Here is a 12,750-nt window from a genome sequence, read left to right as displayed (position 1 = left end):
AGGTGGGGCTCACCCCTCCCAAAAACTAGGGGCCCCTGTCCACCCAGCTACTACCAGCAGGAAACCCACACACACACACACACCACTCCAGACACCCCAGCCCTGGGAATCAGCGACAGCAGGGGCAGGTCAGGCTGCTCCCCGGGGATAAAAATCAACTGTTTATTTTTTAATTATTAACGAAAAATATCCAATAGATCATTTAATTTAATTTAAATGGGATTTTTTTTGATTGACGTCAAATCCAGTTTTCTTTTAACAAACAAACCACTCTGAGATCCCGGCCGCCTCCTCTCACCGCAACCCAAATAACCCAGCAGGCCACATTTGCTGCCAACGTTGTACAGAAAATTAAGCCACCAAGCGGCCAGAAATCGCCGGCTCAGTGGCAGGCCCCCGAGTGTGCTGAAGGGCTAACCCCGCTGTCGACAACAGCTGCCGAGGGAGAACGTTCTTCAGTTCCAGCTGTATTCAGCTCCAAAGTTAGGAACACGTGGGAGAGCTGAGCGAGCAGAAAAGCTCGTTTTCCTCTTCAAATATATGAACAAAAACCTATGCACAAAATCTCCAAGTGCTAAAGTCTTGAAGGATTTGGTGACCAAAACCAAATACTTCCAACCACTAACTCCAGATAACCTTTCGTTTGTCTAATTTAAAATGAGTTTTAAACACCAACTCTGTTTTGATAAACCTACTTGTCCTTCTTATGGCTCTAGGATACTGAAAGTTATTTTATTGAACTCATAAAAACCATTTTAAAATGCTGATTTTGTGCCTTGTTAAATGAATTCCCATTTTTTAAAGGCAAACCATATTTCTGAGTCTTCTTATGTATCCAGCACAGTCAAGGTTGTTCCAGTGAACCCATAAAAACAGTTTTAAAAGGCTGGTTTTGTGCCTTCTTAAATTAATCCCATCTTAAACACAAACCATATTTTGATAAACTTACTCAGTCTTCGGATCAAAATACGGTTTGCTTTTAAAAGGGGGGGGAATTCATTTAAAAAAGGCACAAAACCTGCCTTTTAAAATGGCTTTTATTCATTAAACAAAATGACCTAAAAATGTGCTGGCCCCAGAAGACGCACATTTAAGGTCATTTTATTTATTTATAAGAACCATTTTTGAAAGGTTGGTTTGGTGCATTTTTCATTGAGTTCCAATCTCCATTCAACGGCAGCTTGACACAAATCACGAGCAAAAAAAACGATCATGCAAATAAGGAATGCGTCATTTGCTGTTTTCTAATGCTCCGAAAAATTCAGCCCCTGAACAAACAGTTGTTAGGCTACAAAATTGCTTAAATAAATGTTTACAGCTATTTCAGCAATTCTGTAGCTTGGCAGCCATTTATCCAGGGGCTTAATGTTTATGGGGTTTGGATTTGTTAGAAAACAGCAAACAATACACTCCTCATTCGCCAGATCCTTATTTTGGCTTTTGCCCCCGGTTAGCAAAAAGCAGGACCAAATTTAGCATCAAGGCCGGGAATCAACACGTGGGGTCTCAGGTGCAGAACTGGGGAAGGGGGAAACTATGGGGATACACCAGAGAGAGTACAGAGGAAAATGACAAAAATGAGCAAACCCTGAGTTGGGAGGGAAGGATAAAAACCCTGGGCTTGTTTAGTCTTGAGAGAAGACAACTGAGTGGGGATCTGAGAACAGGCTGCAACCATGTTTAGGGCCCTTCTGAGGAGGACGGAGATCGATTGTTCTCCACAAAGGTAGGACAAGCAAGAATGGGCTTAACCTGCAGCCAGGGAGATGGAGGTTGGATATTAGGAAAAACTCTCTAACTCCCGGGGAATTCAGCTCTGGAATCGGTGGCCAAAGGAGGCCGTGGGATCCCCGTCATTGGAGGTTCTTAGGACTAGGCCCCCCATCAGGGCTGGGCTAGGGTTGCTGGGTCCTGCCTGGGTGGGCTCTGAGTCCCTTCCGCGCCGTTGCAATGACTGGGTTTTCATGGTTACTGGCCAAGGAGGCTCAGGGTTTCCACTAGAAAGTGCAACTGGGAAGCCAGATTTACATGGCTGGTTACAGTCCCGGGGTCCCGCAGTCACCGATTTGAATCCTGATTAAAATCGGCGATTTAAATCAATCCACCCAAGCCTATTTCCTGCATATTCCTCCTGGGAAGGGAGTGGGACCATCCCCAGCCTCACAGAAGAGTCAGTGCTGGGACGGTGCCCACCAAGAGCTGACTCCAGCTGTTGCCCTCCCACCCTGCCCCACAATCATCCCTGCTTTGGTGTTCGCCATCCTGTGCTGGATCCGGCCCCCTCTGCTGAGCTGGGCAGACCTGTGTCGATTCCTACCCTGAGAGGCAGAGGGTGTCCCTCATACTCATTCACACACACACAGCAGGGCTTGTCCCCTCCAGCAGGGGGCGGCACAGGCACGAACACCAGGGCTCGTCTCCTCCAGCAGGGGGCAGCAGCAAGACAAAGACACCTCCATACCAGAAATACCACACACAAAAAATGTTGAAAATAAAAAAAAAAAAACCCCAACCGCTGTGATTTATTCTGACCCTTGTCCTGGTGGATCCAACATGGATCGGATCTGGTGCCGCGGCAGGCGGCAAAACCGGGCGTTTAGCCATCCCCAAGGTCTCTAGGTAGCAGAGCTGAGAGTATCCCTGGCGGGGTGGGGGCGATTAGTTTCCATGGACCAAGGTAACGAAGAGACCCAGGGAGCTGAGCGCCAGGAAGCCGGTGATAACAGCTTTGACCAGCAGCGCCGTCCAGCTGCCCAGCAGGAAGACGTGAACGAAGGATCTGGAGGGGAGTGAGAGAGACGGGAGTTAGCAGGAACTCCAAGGCTGGGGCACTGCCTGGGGGAAGCTCACAGCACCGCAGTGTCCTCACACCCTATCAGCGAAAGGGAACGGGATCGCTCTGTGAACGTACAGCGCCTGGCGCTGCGGGCCGCAACGGAGACCCCCAAGGGTGAAGAAGATTTTCGACAGGGCAGTTCACGGCCATCTGCGGGAAATCGAAATGCTCAGGGCTGACAAGGGGAGGATTGCGATTGTCCTGGGGCTCCGAGCTCAGGGAGCCCAAAACCCCTGTAACTGGTGAAAAGGGAGGGATGGGGATGCCGGCACACATGATGTCGGGGGTCCAAAACTTCTCTGGGTAGACCTGTCCCAAGACAAGCCCCACCCCCCAGCCAGGGCCCTCAGCCCAGATCATCCCATCCCGCCCCAGACCCTAGATCCTCTCCCCCACCACAGCCCCAGCCTGCCCGGCCCCTAGATCCTCCCCCTGGCCCCAGCCAGGTCCAGCAGAAACCTGGGCCTGCTTGCCAGCCCCTGCACCCCACCTAGATCCCTGTCCCCCCTCCAGCTGAGACCCTCACCTCCCAATCTGACCAGCCCTGCCACGCTCCCCAGACCCCCAACTCCAGCCAGGTCCCCCAACTGCCCTAGAGCTCTGTGCCCTGCTCCCAGAGGCTCCGCTCCCATGCCCCGCCCCCATTGCTCACTCCATGAAGAAGGCCTTGTAGACACTGAGGCCCAGCAGCAGGGTGAGGGGCAGACGATAGTGCTTGGGCAGGTCGTAGCGGGTGAACATCCATACCAGGGCAGCCATGGCGATGTAGTGAACCTGGGGAGGGAATGCAGGGCAGGGGTGTGTCACAGAGGGCAGGGCACTGCCCTGGGGAAGAGCGCAGCACCAGTGCCCCACCTCCCACAACGGGGGCACTGCTCAGGAGAAGATCACAGCACTGATCTGTCCACTCCCCACCTAGGTCATCTGGGGCACGGTCCTGTGGAAGCTCACAGCGCCAGAGCGTCCCCTTCCCTGGGGCACTGTCCCAGGGAAGCTCACAGCACTGGCATGCCATTCCTTGAGGCTAGGACACTGTCCCAGGGAAGCTCACAGCGCCAGAGCATCCCCTTCCTTGGGACTGGGGCACTGTCCCGGGGAAGGTCACAGCACTGGCATGTCAAATTCCTTGTGGCTGGGGCACTGTCCCGGGGAAGCTCACAGCAGAAGGCCCAGGCAGCAGTAGAGGGGCTCTCACCAGGCTGATGTTGGAGTCGATGCTCATCTGGATATATTTCCAGTCAAACTCAATGCCGCGGGCTCCCACCCAGAGAGGAATGCACCTGACAGAGACACAGGGACGGTCTGAGGTTGCTCGGCTCAAACACCGCAGCTGGGACAGGCAGGGAGGGCTCGCCCAGCACTGAGATGCAGCCAGCTCTGGGGCTGCTGGGGAACAGCCGCACAGAACGTCAGGATGGGAAGGAAAGAGAATCCTTTGTCCCAATGACGCTTTACAGGGCTCAGTCAGTGATTGCTCACTGTGGCATAACGCCCCCTAGTGCTGCGCTAGGGAATTGGGGCCAACCCTGCCTGCTAGGGGAGAGCCCCACACCCTGCCCCTATGCAGCTCGGCGCCCCCTAGAGCTGCCCTGGGGTATTGGGGCCGGCCTTGACTAACGGAGGAGAGTCCTCACCAGCGTTCCCTCTAACTTTTCCCACCCATGTGCGGAATGAAGTCTGTTGTGTGACACGTCACCTCCATATTGGTGCATGTAACAAAATTCATGTGGCAGGGGTGGGGCCGAGGGGTTCAGCATGTGGGAGGGGGCTCAGGGCTAGGGCAGCGGGTTGAGGTGCAGGGGGAGTGAGGGCTCCGGCTGGGGGTGCGGGCTGGGGGTGCAGGCTCTGGGGTGGGGCTGGGGATGAGGAGCTCAGGGCTGGAGTGTGGGGGTTCCAGCTGGGGGTGCAGGCTCTTGGGTGGGGTCAGGGATGAGGGGCTCGGGGTGGGGTGAGGGCTCCGGTTGGAGGTGCGGGCTCTGGGGTGGGGTGAGGGATGAGGGGTTCAGGGCTGGGGTATGGGGGTGAGGGTTGCGGCTGGGGGGGCAGGCTCTGAGATGGGATCAGGGATGAGGGGCTCAGGGCTCGGGCGTGAGGGTTCCAGCTGGGCGTGCGGGCTCTGGCATGGGGCTGGGGATGAGGGGCTCAGGGCTGGGGTAGAGGGTTGGGAGTGAGGGGGAGGGCTGAGGATTCTGGCTGGGGGTGCAGGCTCTGGGGTGGGGCTGGGGATGAGGAGCTCAGGGCTGGAGTGTGGGGGTTCCAGCTGGGGGTGCAGGCTCTTGGGTGGGGTCAGGGATGAGGGGCTCAGGGCTGGGGCAGAAGGTTGGGGTGGTGGCGGGTGAGGGCTCGGGTCGGGGGGCGGGCTCTGGGGTGGGGCTGGGGATGAGGGGTTTGGGGAGCAGGCTGCCCCGGGGCTACAGCAGGGAGAGAGGACTCCCCCCAGCAGCTCTGGTCCGGGGCTGGGTCGGGGCACGGGCGCCAGGGCGGGGGCGGGGCATCTCTCCATGCAGCTTAGCAGGAACTTAGGCCCTCACCGCCCACCACAGCACAGCGCCCCCTAGCACCACACGGGGGCGCCTCGGCCACCACGGGAGGTCTCCCATCCAAGCCCTGACCCCACCTGGCCCAGCTTAGCGGGAGGGCGGGTCCCACCTGGACATGACGAGCTCGGCCGTGGCCCATCCCATGGCTGCCACCATGATTTTGTACTCGCCCTTCCCCGCATTCCTCGACATCACCAGGTGCAGCCCCACCAGGTCAGCAAGGTCTACTGTGGCCTTCATGAACTCCTAGGGAATACGAGGGGTTAAACAGTGCCCCTAACTCCCGACCCGCAGCCTCCTGCTAGCCCAGCCTGGGGCTCTCCCCCCTTCCCCGAGTTGAACTTACCCCCACGAAATCATAAGCCCCGGCTGCACCCTCCCAGGTGGGAAAGAAAGTGGCCAAGAACAGCATCTGGAATGAAAAAGCAACGGGAGATGAGACAACATCACAGCAACGGGCCCAGCACCCCCAGGTCAGGTCAATAGGCCCCCGTAGTCTCTGATTCCGCTTCCTGCCCACTCCCCTCCCAGAACTGGGGATAGAACCCAGGAGCCCTGGCTCCCAGCCCTGAGGTCAGCGAGAGATGTACCCCTCACCTTGCAGAGCTGGACAAAGAGGTAGGTAGCCCCAGCTTGGACGCATCTCCAGAAAGCGTTATACTCTGACCTGCGGGGGACGGGGGGAAGAGATCAGCTGGGGTCACGTGGAGGGGGCCCCCCAATGTTGCTCCCAACCCAGGACAATGCAACCCCTCCCCCCATAGCCACCCCTGCTGTCCCAGGAGCAAAAGCAGGTTCATGGCAGAGAGAGGAATCCACTAGCCCAAACAATGGGTGGGGGGGGGGTGTCACCAAGACCTTGATTCACAGTAGGATCAGCCCCAGGGGCCCATCTACCCCGGTATCCCGCGCATCACCCCACTCAGACCCAGGGGCCCATCTACCCTGGTATCCCACGGGACCCCATGGGCCCGTCTATCCCAGTATCCCAGCTTCTCCCCGCTGCCCCACTCAGCCCCATCTACTCCGGTATCCCGCCCCCTCAGCCCCATGAGCCCATCTACCCCGGTATCCCGCTCACCACCCCGCTCAGCCCCATCTACCCCAGTATCCCACTCACCACCCCGCTCAGCCCCAGGGGCCCATCTACCCTGGTATCCCACCCCCACCCCGCTCAGCCCCAGGGGCCCATCTACCCTGGTATCCCACCCCCACCCCGCTCAGCCCCAGGGGCCCATCTACCCTGGTATCCCACTCACCACCCCGCTCAGCCCCAGGGGCCCATCTACCCTGGTATCCCACTCACCACCCCGCTCAGCCCCAGGGGCCCATCTACCCTGGTATCCCACTCACCACCCCGCTCAGCCCCAGGGGCCCATCTACTCTGGTATCCCACTCACCACCCCGCTCAGCCCCAGGGGCCCATCTACTGGGTATCCTGCCCCTCAGGCAGGATACCCAGCCCAGCCCTCCCCCCGAGCATCACTGCACCCCAAACCCTGCCTCCCCAGCTAGGCAGAGCCCCTGCCCGGAAGTACAGACCCCAGACCGGGCACTCACAGGCCGCTGCACTTGTAGGTGATGAAGTAGGGGAAATAGGCCAGAGCGAAGCAGTTCCCAAAGTGGAAGAGGGTCATGGCTGCGGTGGCGCCAGGATCAGTGTGGGGGTGAGGGGGCCCGTCTGGCACTGCCCGGATCCTGCCTGCGGAGAATGATGGGGATCGAACCCAGGAGTCCTGGCTCCCAGAACCCCCTGCTCTAACCCCCTAGACACCACACACACCCCGGGGCCAGGGAGAGAACCCAGGAGTCCTGGCTCCCAGAATCCCCTGCTCTAAACCAATAGACCCCACTCCCCTCCCGGGCCAGGGAGAGAACCCAGGAGTTCTGGCTCCCAGAACCCCCTGCTCTAACCCCCTAGACACCACACACACCCCAGGGCCAGGGAGAGAACCCAGGAGTCCTGGCTCCCAGAATCCCCTGCTCTAAACCAATAGACCCCACTCCCCTCCCGGGCCAGGGAGAGAACCCAGGAGTTCTGGCTCCCAGAACCCCCTGCTCGAACCCCCTAGACACCACACACCCCGGGGCCAGGGAGAGAACCCAGGAGTTCTGGCTCCCAGAACCCCCTGCTCGAACCCCCTAGACACCACACACCCTGGGGCCAGGGAGAGAACCCAGGAGTCCTGGCTCCCAGAATCCCCTGCTCTAAACCAACAGACCCCACTCCCCTTCGGGGCCAGGGAGAGAACCCAGGAGTCCGGGCTCCTCGCCCCTGACACTCACTAGACCCCACCAGTCTCTCGCACATGCGCCGCAATGAGCCGCAAGGTGGATGGACTCATGCCCTGCCCCAGTGCACTCTGGGAGCTGTAGCTACTAGTTTCCCTTGGACCGGCCTTTTGATTGGCCTAACTGGGTAATTGGACTACAACACCCATGATGCAACGTGCACCCAGCTGGTCTGGGAGCAAAGCACTATGGGAATCAGAGACGGTTACGGTACCATCAGACTACACCTCCCATGAGGCTGTGCACCCAGTGTGGCGAGCGGGGCAGCATGGGAGTTGTAGTCATTCGTTCACTAGACTACATTTCCCGTGATGCAGCAAGCGCTGGCAGCAGTGCACTATGGGAGCTGTAGTCTTCCAGCCCGTTTCCACAGCAATAAGGTCTAAAGATCCCCACCGTGCATGGGGAGGCATTAATAACAGAAGGGTGTAGTTGGTTTGAGAAGGGGAGGAGGACTCGGGACTCCTGGGTTTTATGTGGGGAGTGGGGGTCTAGTGGTTAGAGCTGGGGGGCTGGGAGCCAGGACTCCTGGGTTCCATCCCCGGCACTGGAAGTGGAGTTGAATTCTGGTTACACTCCACATCTTGAAGCTAAAGTGATCTGTGGAAGCCAGATCCAGGGGACAATAGTGGGTTAAACAATCATTTCCCCTTCCCCCGCCCCCCATAAATGGCTCAATCCGGGGCAGCCTGGCCAGATGTTCCTCACTGCTGCATCCAGCAGCTCTAAGGATTTCCCTGACTTTGTGCCTAATCCCATTGCGTAAGCGGCTGGGATTTTCTCTGAACCCTTTATCCGGAGCAGGGATGGGAGGGTGGCAGAAGCACCGTCCCCTGCCACTGCCCCTCCGGTTAGATCCACACCCTGACTCTTTGCAATTAGATCCCTCCCAGCAAGCTGCCATAAATCCCCAGCTGGAGTCAGGCTGCCCCGAAATCCCAGTACAGCACTAGGGGGTGCTGTGCTACAACGAGCAGGGTGGGGGGCTCTGCCCTGGCAGTCTGGACTGCCCCTGATGTCCCAGCTCATGGGGGCTCTCCCCTGACAGCTGGCTGGCCCTGGTGCCCCCAGTGGGGTGCCAGGATTGGGCTAGGGTTAAGACCCTGGACTCGGACATCTCGGTTCTATATTCAGTTCTGCCACAGGCTGCTTTTGTGACCTTAGGAGAGTCACTGCATCTCTTGGGGCCGTAGTTTGCCTGTCAGTACAATGGGCACCATAATCATCCCTTTCTATGGAGATTGTGACATCTAGGGCCAGGGACTGGTTCTGGCTGTGTCTGGGCAGCGCCTGGCACGACGAGACCCTGATCTCAGCTGGGGCAGGGCCGGTCTCTCACCGGGTCTGAGCAGCGCCTGGCATGACGGGGCCCTGATCTCAGCTGGGGCAGGGCTGGTCTCTCTCCGGGTCTGGGCAGCGCCTGGCACGACGGGGCCCTGATCTCAGCTGGGGCAGGGCCGGTCTCTCACCAGGTCTGGGCAGCGCCTGGCATGACGGGGCCCTGATCTCAGCTGGGGCAGGGCCTGTCTCTCACCGGGTCTGGGCAGCGCCTGGCACGACGGGGCCCTGATCTCAGCTGGGGCAGGGCCGGTCTCTCTCCGGGTCTGGGCAGCGCCTGGCATGACGGGGCCCTGATCTCAGCTGGGGCAGGGCCGGTCTCTCACCGGGTCTGGACAGCGCCTGGCACGACGGGGCCCTGATCTCAGCTGGGGCAGGGCCGGTCTCTCTCCGGGTCTGAGCAGCGCCTGGCACGACGGGGCCCTGATCTCAGACAGGGCAGGGCTGGTCTCTCGCCGGGTCTGGGCCATGTCCATCCCACTGGCACCTCATCTGCAGCCTCTAGCTGCTCCCAGAACCCAAATCCCCAGGATGCCGCGGCTGATGCCTCAGCCAGGTCACCCCCGCAGCTTCACGCGGGCGCTACAGGGCTGACGGCGGCTATTGGCCCTTCCCAACCTGCCGAGAGGTCTGAGGCTGGGCCCCGCGCCGCTGTCTCTGCACGTCCCCAACCTGCATCCCCCCCGCTGCTCCACGCACCCTGGCTTGTGTCCTGGGCCTCGCTTCCCGCTGACGTCAGCCCCTGAGTGGATCAGTCGCAGCCTGGGAGCTGGAGGCTGATGCCACGCAGGGTGACCTTGCTGAAGAAGGGGCTCTTCCTCCCCGTCATAGCCACATTGGCCACTAGGGGGCAGCCTGGCGTTGCCATTTTAATCAGCTCACCTGGCCTAGACTTTAAGAGGCAAATAACAGGACTGCTGGGTTGTGGTCTAGCGGTTGGAGCTGGGCACCAGGACTCCCGGCTTCCAGTCCCACTTGTGGGAAGGGAGTGGGGTCTAGTGGTTAGAGCAGGAGAGTTTTGCTAAACCCAGCCTGGGTTTTCCCCTCCCACAGAAGGTCTAAGGCCATGCTGGATCACTCAGGAGTTTCACACACAGGAGGAACAGCTGCTACTTCCCCTTCTAAGGGAAAGTAAATCGAGGTTGCAGGCAGTCAAAGCAAGTGCCAGTGGGTAAAGAGGATGGGGTTGTGGGGCACAGAATATGTGGGGAGCAGCAGATAAGTTAACTCTCTGAAAACCCTATAAGCCCCACGCTATCAAGCCCACCCTTCCAAAGCCCTTTGCCTTCTGTGACTCAGTTTCCTTTCTGTCATACATGGGTAATAGATCTGAGCTATGGTGCTTTGTCTACCCCATCCCTGGCTCCCCTTCTCTATCCCCTCAACCACCAGCTGCTTGTCTTCTCTTCCAAGGCTGTTCCTGGCCTGTTGTGTGCCCCCAACCCTCAGTGAGCTGTCACCCCCTCTCTGCTGCCAGCCTCCTTCACCCACTAGTTACATTTTTCAAACCAGACCCTGAGGTGGTCCCTAGGCCAGCCCCAGAGCCACATTATCTGGGTGCATGGGATACCATACCCACTGTGGGTCACTATTGACCCATTATTGCCTTCTACCAGCTGTAGTTTATTGTATAGTTAGATTGCAGTAACTGTTTCCTATCTTTTAACCCCAACCTAAGAATAAATGGTCAGTTTTCACCATGGCAAGAGGTAAATAGTGGAGTGCCCTAGGGATCTGTACCAGGACCAGTTTGCAAACACCACAGAGTTACTCAAGCTAGGGAAGTCCAAAGCTGATGACGAAGAGTTACAGAGGGATACCGCTAAACTAGATAACACAAGGCCAAGTGAAATTCAGCGTTGATAAATGCAAAGTAACACACAAGGGAAAACAATCCCCACTCTACCTACAAAATGGAGTCTAACTTGCTGTTACTGCTCATGAAAGGTCAGGGGGGTATTGTGGATAGCCCTCTGCAGACAGCTGCTCAATGTGCAGCAGCTGTCAAAAAGCTAACACATGTTAGGAACCCTTAGGAAAGGGAGAGACAGTAAGACAGAAAATATGCCACTACTGTATAAACCCATGGTATGTCCCCGCCTTGAGTACTTGGTGCACTTCTGTGCCCCCATCTCAAAGAACCACACCTTAGAAATGGAAAAAGGTACAGAGAAGGGCAACAAAAATGATTTGGGGTATGGAACAGCTTCCATGTGCTGAGATGGAAAAGACTGGGACAGTTTGGCTTAGAAACAAGGTGACTGAGGGGGAATATGACAATCTATAAAACCAGGAACAGTGTTGAGGAGAGTTATGTGTGGGGACAACCCTAAGACCTAGGGGCCACTCTATGAAGAGGGCAGGCACCAGGTGTAAGACAAGCGTGAATACGTCCTTCACCCAACAGTCAGCCAGCCTGTGGAACTCACTGCCAGGGGATGTTGGAAAGCCAAAATTATAACTAGTTCTCTTTTGAGCCCAGTTAAGTTCACAGAGGATAGGTCCATTGATGGCTCTTAGCCAAGATGGCCCAGGACAAAATGTCATGCTCTACGTGTCCTTAAAGTTCAATGCCAGCAGCCAGGACTGGACAGGGGATGGATCCCTCTGGAACTGCCTTGTTCTGTTCATTCCCTCTGAAGCCTGCACTAATGAACAGGACACTGGGCTACACGGACCATGGGTCTGACCCACTAGGACCATTCTTAGGATTGTGATGTGCCTACCACAGTGTGGTCCTGGATGAAGCTGCTAGAATAGAATTCCTCTCCAGCAGCCAAGAAAGGCAGAGATATCAAGACTCCAGGGTTGCAAGTCTGGGCTGCCTTTTTCAAAAGGCACTGCAGGCTGTGACCCAGGGGGCTCAGGCCAGCTATTGGCCCCTTCACCCTTTGGAGACAGTGCTTCAGCTACACCTGACAGAAGCAGGGGGTGTTTTCTGGGCAAAAACCTAGCATTTCAGCACGTGAGTGCCCCAGCCTCTGTGGAAGGGACACGCTAGGAAAGCGCACACCAAGTGCAAAGGGCCCAGTTGCTGCCAAAACCCAGCATCCTGCTTTGGGTGAGAACGGCCCTTTGCCAAGATGGTGACATGCCAAGCTAGACACAATGTATACCTTTATGGAGAATCTGCAACAGCTGGTCGACTGGAGCCAAGCAACGAGGCAAAGCCCTGAATGGCTCCATTCAGAGATCAGGTGTGGACAAGCCCTTGCTGGGGAGGTCGGGATGACTCTCCAGGCTCTAAGGATGTCACCATGAAGCCCCTGAACGCTGCACTATCAGCGATGCTTTAATTTCTCTGCCCCACCATGGTGGGACGCCCATGGCCCTAGCCACCAAGATCTGCTCCAACCCCTTGCACAGAGACAAGGCAGCAGCTGTCATTACAGATCCCAACTCTGGCTGGGGGTGATCTTGCTCTGATGGTGCTCAGTGGCAGTCCATGGACCGTTGGTTGTCTACAGGCAGGTGACAAACATTCAGCAGAGAAACAAGCAATTAGAGAGGTGGCCCCATGAAAAATCTGCAGCTATGTGGTTTGCAGGTCAGGACCCTGTTAGAGCCTCTTCAGGACCTACTTTGTGCTGAAAGGCACTGACTGGGCCTTGCCTCAGTTTCCCCTCCTTGTGTATTTAGGCTTAGCTCTTTGGGGCAGGGATTGTGCGTGCAGCACCTGGCACTACGGCACCATTTGAGATATGGTGCTACTACACTACATTTGCAGTTTGAGGACTACACAAA

At 57.2% G+C, this 12,750-nt stretch overlaps 1 protein-coding gene across 3 annotated transcripts; it reads right to left on the bottom strand.

Annotated features, from left to right (window-relative positions):
• Window positions 1-148: 148 nt before the first annotated feature.
• Window positions 149-7,733, bottom strand: TMEM147 (transmembrane protein 147). Of its 3 annotated transcripts, none has more exons than XM_084613998.1 (8): window positions 7,663-7,733; window positions 6,937-7,078; window positions 5,974-6,043; window positions 5,723-5,788; window positions 5,486-5,622; window positions 4,032-4,116; window positions 3,489-3,610; window positions 149-2,779 (listed from the first exon to the last, which is right to left on the bottom strand). In XM_084613998.1, the coding sequence occupies exons 1-8, from the start codon at window positions 7,685-7,687 to the stop codon at window positions 2,659-2,661; spliced, it is 768 nt and encodes a 255-aa protein (XP_084470124.1). In that variant the 5' UTR covers window positions 7,688-7,733; the 3' UTR covers window positions 149-2,658. The 3 variants fall into 3 exon arrangements, with proteins under 3 accessions (XP_084470124.1, XP_084470126.1, XP_084470125.1); XM_084614000.1 differs by lacking the exon at window positions 7,663-7,733 and adding an exon at window positions 7,599-7,651; XM_084613999.1 differs by lacking the exon at window positions 4,032-4,116.
• Between the last annotated feature and the right edge of the window lie 5,017 nt (window positions 7,734-12,750).

This window comes from Lepidochelys olivacea (assembly GCF_965140295.1).
Source record: "Lepidochelys olivacea isolate rLepOli2 genome assembly, chromosome: 24".
NCBI classification, from domain to species: domain Eukaryota; kingdom Metazoa; phylum Chordata; order Testudines; family Cheloniidae; genus Lepidochelys; species Lepidochelys olivacea.
The sequence above is the reverse complement of the archived record's forward strand: the minus strand, read 5'-3'. Positions and strand labels throughout refer to the sequence as shown.